The sequence below is a fragment of the Phodopus roborovskii genome, unplaced genomic scaffold, assembly GCF_943737965.1.
Source record: "Phodopus roborovskii unplaced genomic scaffold, PHOROB, whole genome shotgun sequence".
In the NCBI taxonomy this organism is placed as follows: Eukaryota; Metazoa; Chordata; class Mammalia; order Rodentia; family Cricetidae; genus Phodopus; species Phodopus roborovskii.
In genome coordinates, this window is record NW_026126541.1 from 17,750,146 (window position 1) to 17,763,994 (window position 13,849).

The window sequence follows — 13,849 nt, forward strand, 5'->3', positions numbered from 1 at the left end:
TACCGAGTTGCTTTGCACCAACAACCTAGTCACATCTGGATGGCTGACGCTGATAATTACCACACTGGTTACTAAATCTGTCAGGTTTAGGTGAGGTGAGGCGCCACAGCTGGGACTGCTGCTCACAGCTTCCCAGGCAGAGAGAGCAAGGTGAGAACAAAACCAAGAAAGGTGTGTTCAGACGATGCTCGGGATTGAGTGAGACTGGTTAATTACCAGTCACTTGCTGTCTCCTTGAGTTGGAGTTTGTGGCTAAGGAACCCTTGCCGATCAGACAGGATCTGACAACCTGCTACTTATTTCCACGTAAAGAGGGTGGCAGGGACTAAGGCGCAGAGGACGAGTGTGGAGACAGTCTCTTGAGTGCCAGGACCACAGCCACACGATGCAGATGCCCTCAGCACCGGGTGGTGGTGTGATCCTGCAGAGCCTACTGATGTCCTTATGGAGGGAGCTGGGGACCAGAAGTGCCCTTGGGAGGGAGGCTACTTGCTGCTGAATTAAGAGTATTAATGTGGAGCCCTAACAATCCCCACACCCCCTTGTGTGTATGAGAAAGCATCTTTCTGAGAGGCACATCCACACAATCATCAGATTCTCACAGGGCTCGGAATACTCCGATCCCTAGAGGATGATTATAAGCCACTGGCCTAGAACCCCAGAGAAATCAGTGGAAAATGGCAGAGCACCCAAAGACTCGGGATTCCTAAAGGTCCTGAAATTATACTCAAAAGCCACTTGTGTGTGAATGTTTGCCAACTTTTCCCGAAGAAGACTTCAGTAACTTTTGCCAGGTTCTCAAAGGTTTCCAGCCACGGAGGGTTAAGAACCTGAGCTCCTCCAGCTTTGTCTAAGCTTAGCTACTGCTTTTAAGAGGAGAGCACAAATACCTTCAAACAGGGCTGACAGTTCTGATCAGTATCTGCGGGTAACCGGGTCCAGCCAGGAACTGGTTGGCAGGGCCTTCTGTAGCAGAACTCTCATCGGAGTCATTTTAAGAGTCAAGCACAGAAGGCAGGCTAGTTAGTGAGTAGTGGTCACAAAAGCCTTTGGAACTGAGTAAACAGCTCCTCCTCCCCAGACAGTAGATTCCCAGATCCTTCTCCGAAGCCCTGTATCTGAGTTTCTGAAACCCAGGCTTATTCACTAAGTACTTGCTGAGCACATACTACGCGCCTGGTTCTATTGTAGATGTAAAAGAAGGGACCTGCTATTGTTGACTAAGCCAGTTTTCCTGCCCCAGACACCGACCTGTATTTGAGGTGCTGCTGACCAAGTCACTCTTCTCCATCTTAGTCGCCCTCCCAGCACTACCCTTGGACCAGAGACCAAAGCCATAGCACCCAGCTGAACCAGCTGGTGGCAATGAAGAGAAAACAAGCAGTTCCTGTGGGCAAAGCAGGTGGGCCAGGCTCAGCCCCTGTGGGTGCTGCTGGAGCGAGAGCTAGGTGGGGTGGGGACTCGGCTCGAGGGGGTGGGGGGCTCGAATGTTAGGGAGCAGACATTGACTGCAGTCGCCTGGTCCGCCGCGCCTGACCACTGAGCCGTGCTCGCCTGCTCCCCGCCCGCTGGGACCACGGTGAAGCTCTGTTCCCCATACTGAGCAGTCCCCGGGAGGCGCTCGGACACGTCCCCAGGCTGGATAAAGATCGACTCGGAGCTCGCTCCGCAGCGAGAAATCTCGCCATCAGCGTGGCTCGCGTGGCCGCTCCGGCCGGGCCCGGGAGACGCCAGATCGCTATCTGCGAAGCAGAGAGAAGGCAGCGCCGCCGCCACTCCCGCCCCGCGCGCAGGGTGGCTGCGGGGTCCTGGGGCTCGCCGGCCTCCCCTCCCCCATTTGCACTACCTTCCCCGCGCACCCTCCCCAGGGACATCTGCTTCCCGCCCGCCCGGTCCCCAGCGCCCCTCCAAGGCGCCCTCTCTCCACTCGCCAGGCCCCGCTGCCTCCTGAAGGTTACGCGGCGCGGCGGCGGGGCGCGGCAGAGCACGGGGGCACCCGCCCTCGCCGCCGCCCGCGCCGCCGCCCACCCCAGTGCCCGCCGCGCCGGGCCAGCCTGGCTGCCGGCTGCTGCCACCGCAATCCCGGCTCCTAAATCAGCGCGGGGAGGCGCCCCTTCCCCCACCCGGCTCCCCGGGCTCCCCGGGCCGCGATTGGCCGCGCGTGCACCCCCCAAGCTTGGGCCCCGGCACCAGCTGCCGTGCCATTGGCTGCGGGCATCCGCCAGCCTTTACATAAGCCCGGGCGCGCTCGAGTGGAGTTGTATAAAGCGAGCGCGCGGCGTCAGGGCGGGAGGCTCGAGACCAGCCCGGGACCAGGGCTGGGCGCTGCAAGGCGGCGGCGCCGGCGGCGGCAGAGGCGGCAGCGAGCGCCTGCTCTCCCACGCCCCCAGGCGGTGGGGCTGAGAGAGCCAGAGGATGGCTCCGAGCGCTGACCTGGGCGTAAGTATCGGCTCCTGGAGCCCCCACCCCTTCCGGCGGAGAAAGTTTCTCCAGCCCAGCGCCCCTCCCCGTACGCCCCGAGGGGTGGCTGGGATGCAGCTAGGGACCGGGAAGACCGGGACCGCGAAGGCGGCGGCACTGCTTCTAACTTGGCCAAGAGGCGCTGGACTCGATTGGCGCGCAGATCCTTCCCGCGGGCTGGGGGCGAGGCGGGAGCTGGGTTGGAGCTGGTGGAAGAGATGGGAGCCGAGGTGTGGGGGTGACAGCCCGCAGTTGGCAGAGCACTGGTTAGGGGTACAGTGGATGGAGGTCAGCGGTTTGAGAAGGGGGCAGTGGGGTTGGTGGGGGTGGTGGAGCAGATGAAGGCTGTGCAGGGGGTACAGGAGGAGTCACCCAGCCAGGAGAGCTCAGCTTGGGCAGACGAAGCTACTGGCCTCGGCCGACTGCCAACGCTTCCAGGTTGGGGAAGATCCCCCGGGGGCATAGCTCTTCTCCGGGGAAGCCAAGCTGTCTCCCCTGCACAGCACGGGGTGGCAGAGTGCTCCCGGAGCACGGTGTAGCTGCCAGCCTCCTTTTGCTGGACCGAGGTGTGGTCTGGCTTTCTGGTTAGGGCTGTTTCTGGCAAGCTCTTTACGGCATTCTAGGGGAACCATGGAGTTCCCCTTGATCTCATGGAAGCGCATAGAGGTTTTGGTGGGGCGACAGGCGGGATTGGGGGCATGCCCAGCAATGCAGCGTGGTTCTTTTGCAGTACAGTAGTTGAGAGCCCTGGTTAGTCCCGCTTCTGCAGAAACCAACTGAAGAATCCAAAGTCATCCCAGTCGCGATGGGAGCTTCCCTAGGGGTGTAGGTGTGGGGGGGTTCCCTCCTCGAATGACTAATGTATACTGTTGCTATTGGGTGGGTTCACCTACTCGGCTTGGCTTCTGTGCCTCTCAGAAGGAAGCTTCAGTTCACCAGGAAGCGTTCACGAGTTGCACTTGAGATACCTTCTGGGATAGGTGCAGGACTTCGCAAATGAAACCCCGTGGAAAAGGAAGCAAGATTCTCGGAGTAGGGTCCAGCTCTGTTGTGCTGTCTTGAGCCTGGGGGGGGGGAGGGACTCCTGGGAAATGCTATCAGGGGAGATAACTTGGGACGGGAAATATTCCCATTGAATTAAAGCAAATCCAGTTGGTTCTAAGCCAACTTAGTAGGCAATGAAGGGAGCTTAGTTCTTGGTGCCGGTTGGCCTAGAGGGCCAAGATTAGAATGTTTTAGTTTCCAGTTGCTGCTGACGAACTCTGGAGAAGATTGGAGCTGCGGGAGGTTATCAGCTTTTTAGCTAATGTGTTGGGACTGTATCCTTCACCATACCCCAGCCCTACCCACGGGGTATTAAACTCCTTGGATACCCGCTTTAGCCTAACGATCTTATATGGGGGTTACTAATCTATGCCCAACCCCCCAGCACCCTTCTTTGTTTTCCTACAGTCAACATTTCTCTGCTGCATTTCCCAAGACCTTCTTTCTGCTAGGGATTTGTGCGTGCAATACCTGCTTGTTGCTCTTTCTTCCCTTCTCCATCTGGGCTGCACCTGGTGTTTTGAACCCCAATATTTACTCTTTGGCACCAGGATGTTTGGTCAAGGTAGCCAGTGTAAATGAGTAGGCCAATGGCTCGTGGTAATACTAGGGAGTGAAACATAGTCTTATAGAGAGAATGGACCACCAACCAGGAACTGGTTCTGTTAAACAGCTTGTGACCAAGTCGGTCCTGAAGCTTCCTTGCCGCCTTCGAAGTCAGTGGAAGCCTGGAGGTGGAACAGGCTCCTTGGTATCCAGTAGGGGGCACCAAAAGCACCTAGCTCAGGACTAGTGACTTTCTCTTCTTACCCTTCACTGGCCATAGGAATGGTTTAAACAAGCTCAGGCCACAACCCCCAACAATCACCCATTGTGATTGAGGGATATTGTGATTGGGTCCTTCCCCCAAAGGACTTCAGCTTGTCCAGAAGTAGTGGGGTGGGTGAGCACTATATTCCTGGGAGATAGACCTGGTATGTAGCTCTACCTGCTCTCAGAGATGATTGTTTTCTGTTTGGGAACCCAAGAATATCAAGACTAGGAGAAAGGATCCTGGCGCGGGGAGGGGGGGGCATCTAGTCCACCTCACTGGGCCCCAACATTCTCATGTACAGATACTACAGCTGAAGTAATACAAGTATCTTGCCCAAGGTCACATGGCTGTTTGGTGGACGAGATGGACCCAAACCCCACAATTCCTAGTGCCCTGTTTGGAGCTTTCTCCACTCCAGTGACTTGCTCCTGTGCTGTGTAAATGGGCATATGTTCACTACACAGTGGGAATGGGTAATTCCCATGCCAGACTGGGTATGCTAATAGCTTTAAAAACTTAGGAAAATTTTCTTTGCAAGGAAGGCAAGAGAAGATAAAAGTTCTCATAATGAGCATACACAGGTCATAGGAATTTCAAGTTATCTTCTCTCCTTACCCCATTGTCTTGTCTTACTGTTCTAAGTGGTCTTTAGCCAAAAGCTATGCAACACTATGTAATGGAGTTATAAATGCTCAGGCCATTACCAAATAGTCTTAGCACCTAAGCCAAGGCTTGGACATCCTCTAAAACATGCTGGAGCAGGGCCACTCTGTCCTGTGGTCAAACCTCTGCTAGCGGGACCTCTCAAGCTCGGATCCCAGATGAACTAGAGAATTTCCAAAGAGTGTTTCCCAATGCCCTCCATCCTTGCTGGTCCCAGTTCAAGGTCAGAGTACTGGAGGCTCTAGTCTCAATAAATCTGTCCTCTTCTGCCATCTGGGGACCTCAATGAAGTTCTCATTCCTGGTGCCCTTCTGTTCTGTGGGTCTCGTTAGCCCACAGCTGGCTCTGTTTTCTGCTACCATCCAGTTTCTTTACATATGATAATAATCAACCTTGTGGGGTCCTTCATGGAGCCTTGGCAGACTTGGTGGCCTATCTTCACAAAGGATCCTGCTGTCAACCCAGAATTCTGAGAAGCAGAACCCGCCCCTGCCCTTACAATGCACCCAATGGATGTGCTTAGGATTGTTAGGAAAGTGCTTAGGATTGTTCATCTCTCCAGGCCTACAGGCAAGATGGGTCTTCATCTATAGGAGAGGGAAGTGAAGATAATGTAGGTCACCAGAGAGCCACAGCCTTTAGTGGGGTTCCAAGAACTGTACTTGAGATTGTTGACAGCCATAGAGGAGAAATGTCCTCCTTCTTCTCAGTCTTGGTCTTGTTCTAGATGAGATCAGAGGAGTATTAATTACATTCAGTATAGGAAGAGTATAAATGATATCTTCCTGGGAGGGTAGGTGAGCAGAGCTGGGGGAGATGGTCTTTGGGATTTGTCTCCTTAGATGTGATGCAGAGAGCTAGTCATTCGGAAGGTTCTATTAGTGCTGGATCACTGGGAAATACATGGGGTCTTTTTCCCCTACAGCTAAGGCCAAGTGTTGAGTTTGCACATCGGTTTCTGGTCTTGGCGACACAGAAACTGATGGACTAAGTCTGACTGGCAGGAATTCCCCCTTGCCTTCTTCTCTGACCCACAGCTGGATTTTCACATTGGGGTTCTGCCATGCTTGGAGAAAAGACATTTTACAGTTCCCAGGACAATTCTGAATGTGATGGAAGGCCCTGAGCTATTGATTCCCGAGGAAGGATCTTTCTGTAGGGAGAAGCCTTCTTCAGAGCCCGGTGATTTAAGAGTGCTGACAAATCCATGCTCACCGAGCCTCCTGCAGGCTGTAGATAGTCTTCCAGGCCAGCCTGGACTTGGCTCTGGATTTCTGAAGAGTCTGACTGGTTGCTTAGGGGACATAAACCTGTGAACTCTCCTTAGGAGAAAGTATGAAATCAATTGGTTCATTATCACACCAAACACACTCTGGACCACTTAGGGCGTTTAAGAAATAAGAAGTAGCAGAGGACTGTGAGATTGGGTTTGAAACATGTACCAAAAGGTGTGAAGGGATTAGAGAAAAGGATGGGATAGGAAGACGTTTGCTCCACCAAGCTACTCACAATCTTAACCTCACTGAAGCCCCTAGGCAGTGACTGAAGAGAGAGGTTTCTTAGCCTACACCACCCAGACTTTCAGCAGTGTCTAGAGATATGTATTGCCACAATTGGAGTAAAGGATGCTACACGCGTCATCGCGTGGGAGAGAGGCTAGGATGCCACTAAACATCCCTCAGTGCACAGGAAGCCCCCACACTACTGATTATCTGGCTCCAGACATCAATGGGACCAAGATTGCAGTGCAGCCACACATTACAGGTGGCTGAGATTTTGGAAATATTCTAACCCAGCTCTGTTGTGGCTGAGGACACTGAGATCCATGGTGGAGAGACAGCCCGGCAGAGTCCTACAGTGAGTGGATGGCAGAGCGAGGCTGGAACTCACATCTGCTTTGAGACTGATTTACCCAAACTCCCCTCAAAGTTGCTGTGAAGAATAAATATGAGCTGTGAAGACATTTAGAAAACAACAGGGAGACTATTATTAATACTGCTATTATTACGAATTTGGGGGTTTGGAAAGTCCTGTTTCTGTGATGCTGACTCACACAGTATAGCATTGAACCAATCACTCCCGGAGTCCCATGCCCAATTTGTGTGCACCTATGCAGGGGGTGGCCTTAACAAAAGATAAGGATCAGAGTCCTATCTTTACAGAAAAGTCCAAAGATATGCCCTTCAAAAATGCTAGCACCTAAAAAGAAAAAGAAAAATAGAAGGCTAAATTTTTTTCCTTGAAAGAAATTGTGTAGCCTCTGTGTGAAACAAAACGCTTACTTCTTGGAAAAATTCCAGTCTCCTGGCCCTGTGAGTTGGTTCCAGCCCAGGAAATTTGATCAACATCCGGGAGAGAAACTGATAGCTCCACAAATGACAGGCAACTGGATTTGTCCCCATTCCCTGGGGCAGGGGAGACTGTGACTTCCCTGGCACCCTTTCCGCTGGGGGCAGTGCAGAAGGGGCAGCTGGCACTTAGAAGTTCTACATGGAAGTTCTGGGAGGGATGGGAAGGCGGGACATTAATTAGTAAAACCTTGTTTACTTAACAGACATACTCTTAAAGATCTCTTCCAAGGGACGTTTTGACATATTGCTTTAATTAGCCACATTAGAATGGAGAGTGCAGAGAGTGTAAAATGACCCTTGCCGATGTTTCCAGTTACTCTCATCTTTGTTTGCATGGTCCAAGTACGATGACAAGGTCACGGAATCACTGCTGAGCTAAGGGACTGTCCTGGTGACCAGAGGAGGGACCACTTATGACAGTTCCCTCCTGGCTAGAGCAGCTGTTTCAGCAGGGACTCTGGCCTGAGCCTCCCAGCTTCGTTTGTCACATCTGTCTTAAATGAGCCACCTTGTTCAGCAAACCTCACTAGCTCTCAGGTCAGGCACAGGCCCAGGTGCCTGGATTTTCCCTTGCAGTTTAGCTGCAAAGCTCTTGCAGGATAGACAGCGCTAGTTGATGTTCTCGGCATAAGGCTGGATAGTGGCTCACTCTCTGTGTCAGGACAGGAGAAGGAAGCTCCTTACAGCTCTCTTGGAGGACTGAGGTTACACTCCTGGCTACCTGCACTGGAGAATGAGGCTTTGCTATATAGACCCCTGTCTGAATGCACTGGGGGCCCCAAGCCCTAAGTCTCAGGAAATCAGTCACTTAAGCTTGGTCACAGCTCTTTCCACTGCTGGTGGGCCCCTTCTCTTTGAAGTAAGCTCAGTTTTCACCCTGGCCTCTAAGAGCAGTTTCTGCTACAGTTCAGAGACCAGCACCTCTCGTCCCAAGAGACTTTTGCAAGGGTAGAAACAAGAGTCCCCCAGATGCTGCCCTGGCAGTGATGTGACGGCTCAGGTACAGATTCAGCACTCCGGACAGCACCCGATGGGCAGCTGAGCTCAGCCGATGTGGTGAAAACAATGTAAAGAGGGACAGAGGTGGCCATTCTGAGGCAGAGGTGGCCTCTGGGGTTAAGGTGGATCTCCAAACTGGCCTCAGCCAGTGAGGCCTGCTTCCCTTCTAGCTCCTTCTCAAAAGCTAACATGTGGTATCAGGGCCATCTATAGCTCCAGGCCCCTGTGGATCAGCAGGCTTTGGGAACCCTGTGCAAGATCCACTCAATAGGATGTTGGTCAGCTGTGAGCCTGGAGCTAGGATGTTTCCTTTCCTCATTACCATCCACAACAGCTTCGAACTCCCCTACCCTCCCCCACCCCAGGTAGCTTTTGTGATACCCCTTCAAGCAGCCTTACCCTGCTTTAGGCCCATGGAACAGATGAAAATTTGGATTTGTGCTGAAGACAAACCAGGGGATGAATCATTGTTTCACACCATTCCCAAGAGGAGGCTCTTAAATAGCAAGGTCCACTAATGCATTTTAAATGATTTCAGGGGAAAAAAAAAACTGACCCATAGACTCTTAGGTCTGGAAAGAACTTTGGAGGTCATCCAGTAGCCCACCCCACCCCCACCCCAAGCTGTTCACATCTCCTGGGGGACACTGCTCAGAAACACAGTCGACGTCCTGCACACGGCTGCCCCAAAGCTAAATGCCCTTTTGAAAAATGCAAGTCTGATCATGTCTTGGCCTTACTTCAAAACCTGCCCACGGTGTGACTCCAGCCTCCTTCCCTTGGCATTGCAAGCTCTGGCTGACCCCAGCTGAAGCCTCCACACAATACTATTTTCTCCCTTCTTCCCCCTTCCCATCCTCCCTCCACACTGTGCCCAGACTGCATTCTGGGAGCAGCAATTGCATTCGAAGCGTGCACTGATCTGTCTCACATGCATGTTTCTGATCCATAGGTCTCTGCCACCTGGAATCCCAATTCACCTGCCGAAGAGACCCTCTCTTGTCTGACCTCCCCACCCACCTCACTGGTTAACCCCTCTCTCCCATCAGCTTCCTCTAGTCTTTGTACCTGTTGCTACTCTGTGCTTAGCCCACGAGGTTGTGTGTAAACCTTGTTCTGTGAGTCCAGGGACTATGCCTGACATGTCATTTCTAACCTGGTGGGTAGGTTTCTTCTATGTGTTTGAAGAATGAGTGTGTGTGTCTAAGTGTATTGAGGGCTTCTGCGTTCGGAAAGCAGTGTTTAAGAAGCCAAAGAACTCCTCTGGGGTCCCCAGACAAATTAGTAACAGAGGCAAGCCTATTCCTCAAAGTCTTACAGTCCAGAGCATTCCACTCAACATTTGACAGCTGTTCCTGGAAGGGGCACCTGCGTGCCTGGCCCCTTCTCCTGAGATGCATTTGTTCAGGCAGCAAGCATCTATTACTAGCAGTAATAGTGTGATTACTGTTAGCATTACCTACCCTGTGTGGGCGTTTTTTGCTATGCCGAGCGCCATGCTCGGAAGTTAATATGTATTCATATCGGTCCATTCTCACCACAGTCTACAAGCCTGTCTTCCCATTTTACAGTCCAGGAAGGCTGAGCCACTGGTAATATTTAGTAAGATCCCACCTTGCCTTGGATTTAAGACCAGCAGTCTCCATGCATCTCTTTTACAAACACCATCTCATTAGCAGAGTGCTCCTTGAGACTTTTCCTGGCCTGGGGCTCTTAGGCTTTCTTTTGCCTGTTTTCTGGCAGATTTCTTCTCTTGTTCTGTATCAGACACTATCTAGAGCTTTCTCTTATTCGTGGGAGGAAGCAGCGTATTTTCCTGATGCTGGGGACAATACATAGGACAGGGTGATAAGGGATGTAGCTCGGTGGTAGAGTGTTTGCCTTTTACACGCACAAGACCGTGGGCTCCATCCCTAGTTCCACAGCGGGAGGAAGGATATGTAGAATATATGCCTCCTGGTGTGTGTGTGTGTGTGTGTGTGTGTGTGTGTGTGAGTGTGTGTGTCGGTCTAGAGTTTTGCCACACAGGGGACCAGTAGAGGGAACAGAATGGAGAAACAGAACTAAGGTATTAGAATGTACACTCCATGGCACAAGGGTTTTCTCTTGTTCTTGGTATTTTCCTGGTGACCAGCACAGAAACCGACATAAAGGTCAGAAACAAGAATGAATGAATGAATGAATGAATGAATGAATGAATGAATGAATGAGCGAGCAAATGGCAGCCTTGGTATTCCCTTCTTAATTCTCTTTACCCTCTGCATCTAGCCCTCTCTTGGTCTCCTGCATACTTTAATGTTATTGTTCCCTTGCCCTATTTTATTCTTCCAGTGTTAGGAATGAGAGCAAAGGTGTGGTGCATCCCAGTCAAACACTTTCCACTGGGCCACACCTCCAGCCCTACTGTATGGTTTTTATCATGCTATCTACTTTGTCACCCTCTGGACCCAGTCCCCATAAGGCCTCTTGTCTGTGTAGGCCTGCTTCCCAGCACCTCTTCCTTCATGTGCTCTGTCCCTACCATGTAGAGCCCTATTGCGCTACAGAACCCTGAATCTCCACCATGCACATGCTGTCTCCCCAGCCTGAGACACAGTCCCCACACTGCCCCTGTAAGCTAGATCACCACGTCTCCTTCCTTGCCTTCTGTCCCCATCTTACTTGATTTAAGACAAGCTTGGTGGAGTGAAGGAAACCGTGTAGTGTGGTGTCTAGGAATATCGATCCTGAAGCTAGTTTGGTTAAACACAGAATTGCAACCTTAATGATGGTGTTGGTTTTCAAGAAATCAGTATAACACCTTGCTTCCCTACCTAGCTGAGGACCAGTGGAAGCTGGAGGCAGGACTTGGGCAGGTAGAATGAAATGCCACTCTTGTCACCTATGAAACTGATTGGTACAGTTGCCTTGCTGGTGCCCTGCCCATGCCTAATGCAGGTTCATTTGGGTAGAGCAGGCCAGCTTGCTTGGTCAAGCTCAGCACAGAGCAAGTTGCCTCCACAGGGACCATATCCAGAGGACTCCACAAGCAGAGTCTTTCAAATGGTCCAGTTTGATGGGGGATGGGGCATTGATTATTCTAGTGTGGGCTTTCTTACTATTACCTGAATTGACCCTTAGGACTAGATGTTTCTGTTCTGAGGACTGTCCTGTGCTGTGAAGAACATTCAGCAGCATCTCTGACCTCTACCCATAAGATGCCATTAGAAACTGCTTCCCTTTGGGTTTTACTACCCAAAATGTTTCTAGACATTGACATCCCCATTGAGGAGCACCTCTATAATGGCAGAGCTTCCAGGCAAGTTCCAGGAGTGGGGAGTTGTGGTCCAGGCAGGGCAGGGCAGGGCAGGGCAGGGCAGGGCAGGGCAGAGTGACAGCTAGGTCCCCCTGACCTTTGTAGATGTCTGCTTCCTGCACTGCTTGTCCTTCCCTCCTCCCCAGCCTCTCCCTTTTCAGTTCACTTTTTTCATCCTCTGAAGTCCAGCACCAGCAGCCTCCTGCTTGGAAGCACTGCCAGCTCCCGAGGGAATCTCTCCGGTCTCTCTGTGGCCCCTCCTGCATGGCACCCCTCAGGCCATACAGCAAATGGTCATTAGCCATCTTCTGAGGACCTCTGTGCCTCACTCAAGGCCAGGTTCACTTTGGGTCTACAGGAAGTGTTCCAGGGCTTCTTCGCCTGCTCTTCTCCAATGGCAGTTTCATTCCAGAAGCATCTATGGGCCAGTCTGTGGGGGGCAGAGTGCCCCTGCAGCTGCCATGCCCCTCTCCCTCTCATCTCAGCTGTCTGACAAGTGTCTGCTTTCTCTGCCTGTTTCCACCATTTGGGCCTCTTGCTTTTGTGAGGGTGTGGGGTGTGTCCTTGCACTTTGGATAATTGCACAAGAACTGCGAGCCCTGGAAATTGCCCTTGGAAGCTTCTCCCACAGCTGCCTGACCCCACGGCAGAGAAGCCAGGTTGCTTGGATACCAGTTTTCAGACCCAATTCAGGAGAGTCCCGAGGCCACAGAAAACTGAGAAAACTGATTTTTCTGCATGTGACTGAGAGCCAGTAACTGAAGACTCTCCACCTTTGCTGTGGGCCACCAAGCTGTTCTCCTGGCCCCTGGCCAGACCTTCCCTGGGGCTCACTTGGCCTTCTGTCACCGTGGGTCAGGTGACCTCACATTACAGACAAGGACATCGAGGTCTGGCTTGTCTGTGCTGGGTTTCGGGGCCAGATCCAGGTCACTGACTACAAACTTTGGCTTCCTCTCTCCATCTTCTGAGGGTTGTTGAAGAGTTCGCTTATGGAGCATTTAAAGAAGTTATTGCGATGATGCTATCCTTCCCAGAGCCTGAAACACAAGTGCAGCCGCCCTTGTGATCCTCATGAAGACCCTTCTTGTCTTTATCCCACAACTACCTTGCAAAACTCCTCATCCCTTGCCGAGACACCATTCTACCTTTGAGTTAGCTCCTCCCCCTCTGGTCTGCTCTGTGCCTGGAGGGCCTCAGATGGCCTTGACACCGAGTGCTATACTTCATTCACGGCTTGTCTGCTGAGCATGGCTTGCATACATCTCTAACAGACGTACTGTTGACTGTGTACTGGAGAACTAGTGCTGCATACAGTACATACCCTGCAGTACCCCATACACCATTTGAGTGCTGCTCCTACTGGTGGGTACCAGGCACAGTACTATAACAATGCCTAGCAGATGATTATACCTAAGCATCCCCCCCCAAAAAAAAAACACCCTTCTTAACCCAGTTCCCATTCCACACTTTTACTTTTTGATTCAGATGTTCACAGTAGTGTGACAGGAGGCTCCTGAGCAAGCCATGTCCAATGTGGGGTCACTCTGGCCACCCCCACCTTTCTGCCTCTGCCTGCTCTGCTTTCCTCCCCAAACTTCATATCTTCTGCTCCCATTGACACTCTTCAGCTAAATGGATTTTCTTCATATACTTCAACAAGTCAATGATGAATTTCAGGAGGAGAAACATTTTTCACTTCACATCAGATGGCAGTGAACACTCTCATCAGGGGCCATGAGTCTGGGGCAGTGTTTCTCATCCCAGACTGTCCATCAGCATCAGCTGGATAGGTCCTAAAAAGGCACAGCATCCAGACATGACCCAGACCAATGAAACCACACAGCAGCATGTGTCCTGGCACAGTGCTCCCGAGGGCAGCGGCTGGGAATTCCACTGGGCAGCAGGAGTTGGGCATTGCTGCTAAGAGCTCTGTTGCTGGAGGTCTGGAGGCTGGTGGCTGGGCATTGCCTTGTCAAGCATGCAGACCACCTGGATCAGAGCCTGCACCAACATGGACTCTGGTGATTGTCAAGCACCTTGCAGTTCGAGAAGCATTGCTTCAGAGAAAGAACAGCTTTTAGACACCTGTGACAAGCTGCAAGCCGTTTCTGCTGATTCATATTACCACTTGGACGTATTCCTTCCTCCTTTCCTTCATTTAATAATATTAATAGCACATCTCCTGTCATGGATTCTGGGAACTCATTGGCATGTGTCTGT

At 51.8% G+C, this 13,849-nt stretch overlaps 1 protein-coding gene across 2 annotated transcripts in view; it reads left to right on the forward strand.

The window, feature by feature from the left end:
* The first annotated feature begins 2,265 nt into the window (after positions 1 to 2,265).
* Positions 2,266 to 13,849, forward strand: part of Crtac1 (cartilage acidic protein 1) — a 138,427-nt gene continuing 126,843 nt past the window's right edge. For both annotated transcript variants that reach the window (XM_051199790.1, XM_051199791.1), the window contains exon 1: positions 2,266 to 2,439. In XM_051199790.1, the coding sequence (XP_051055747.1) occupies positions 2,416 to 2,439 (24 nt within the window). In that variant the 5' untranslated portion in view covers positions 2,266 to 2,415. The remainder of the gene's footprint in view (positions 2,440 to 13,849) is intronic.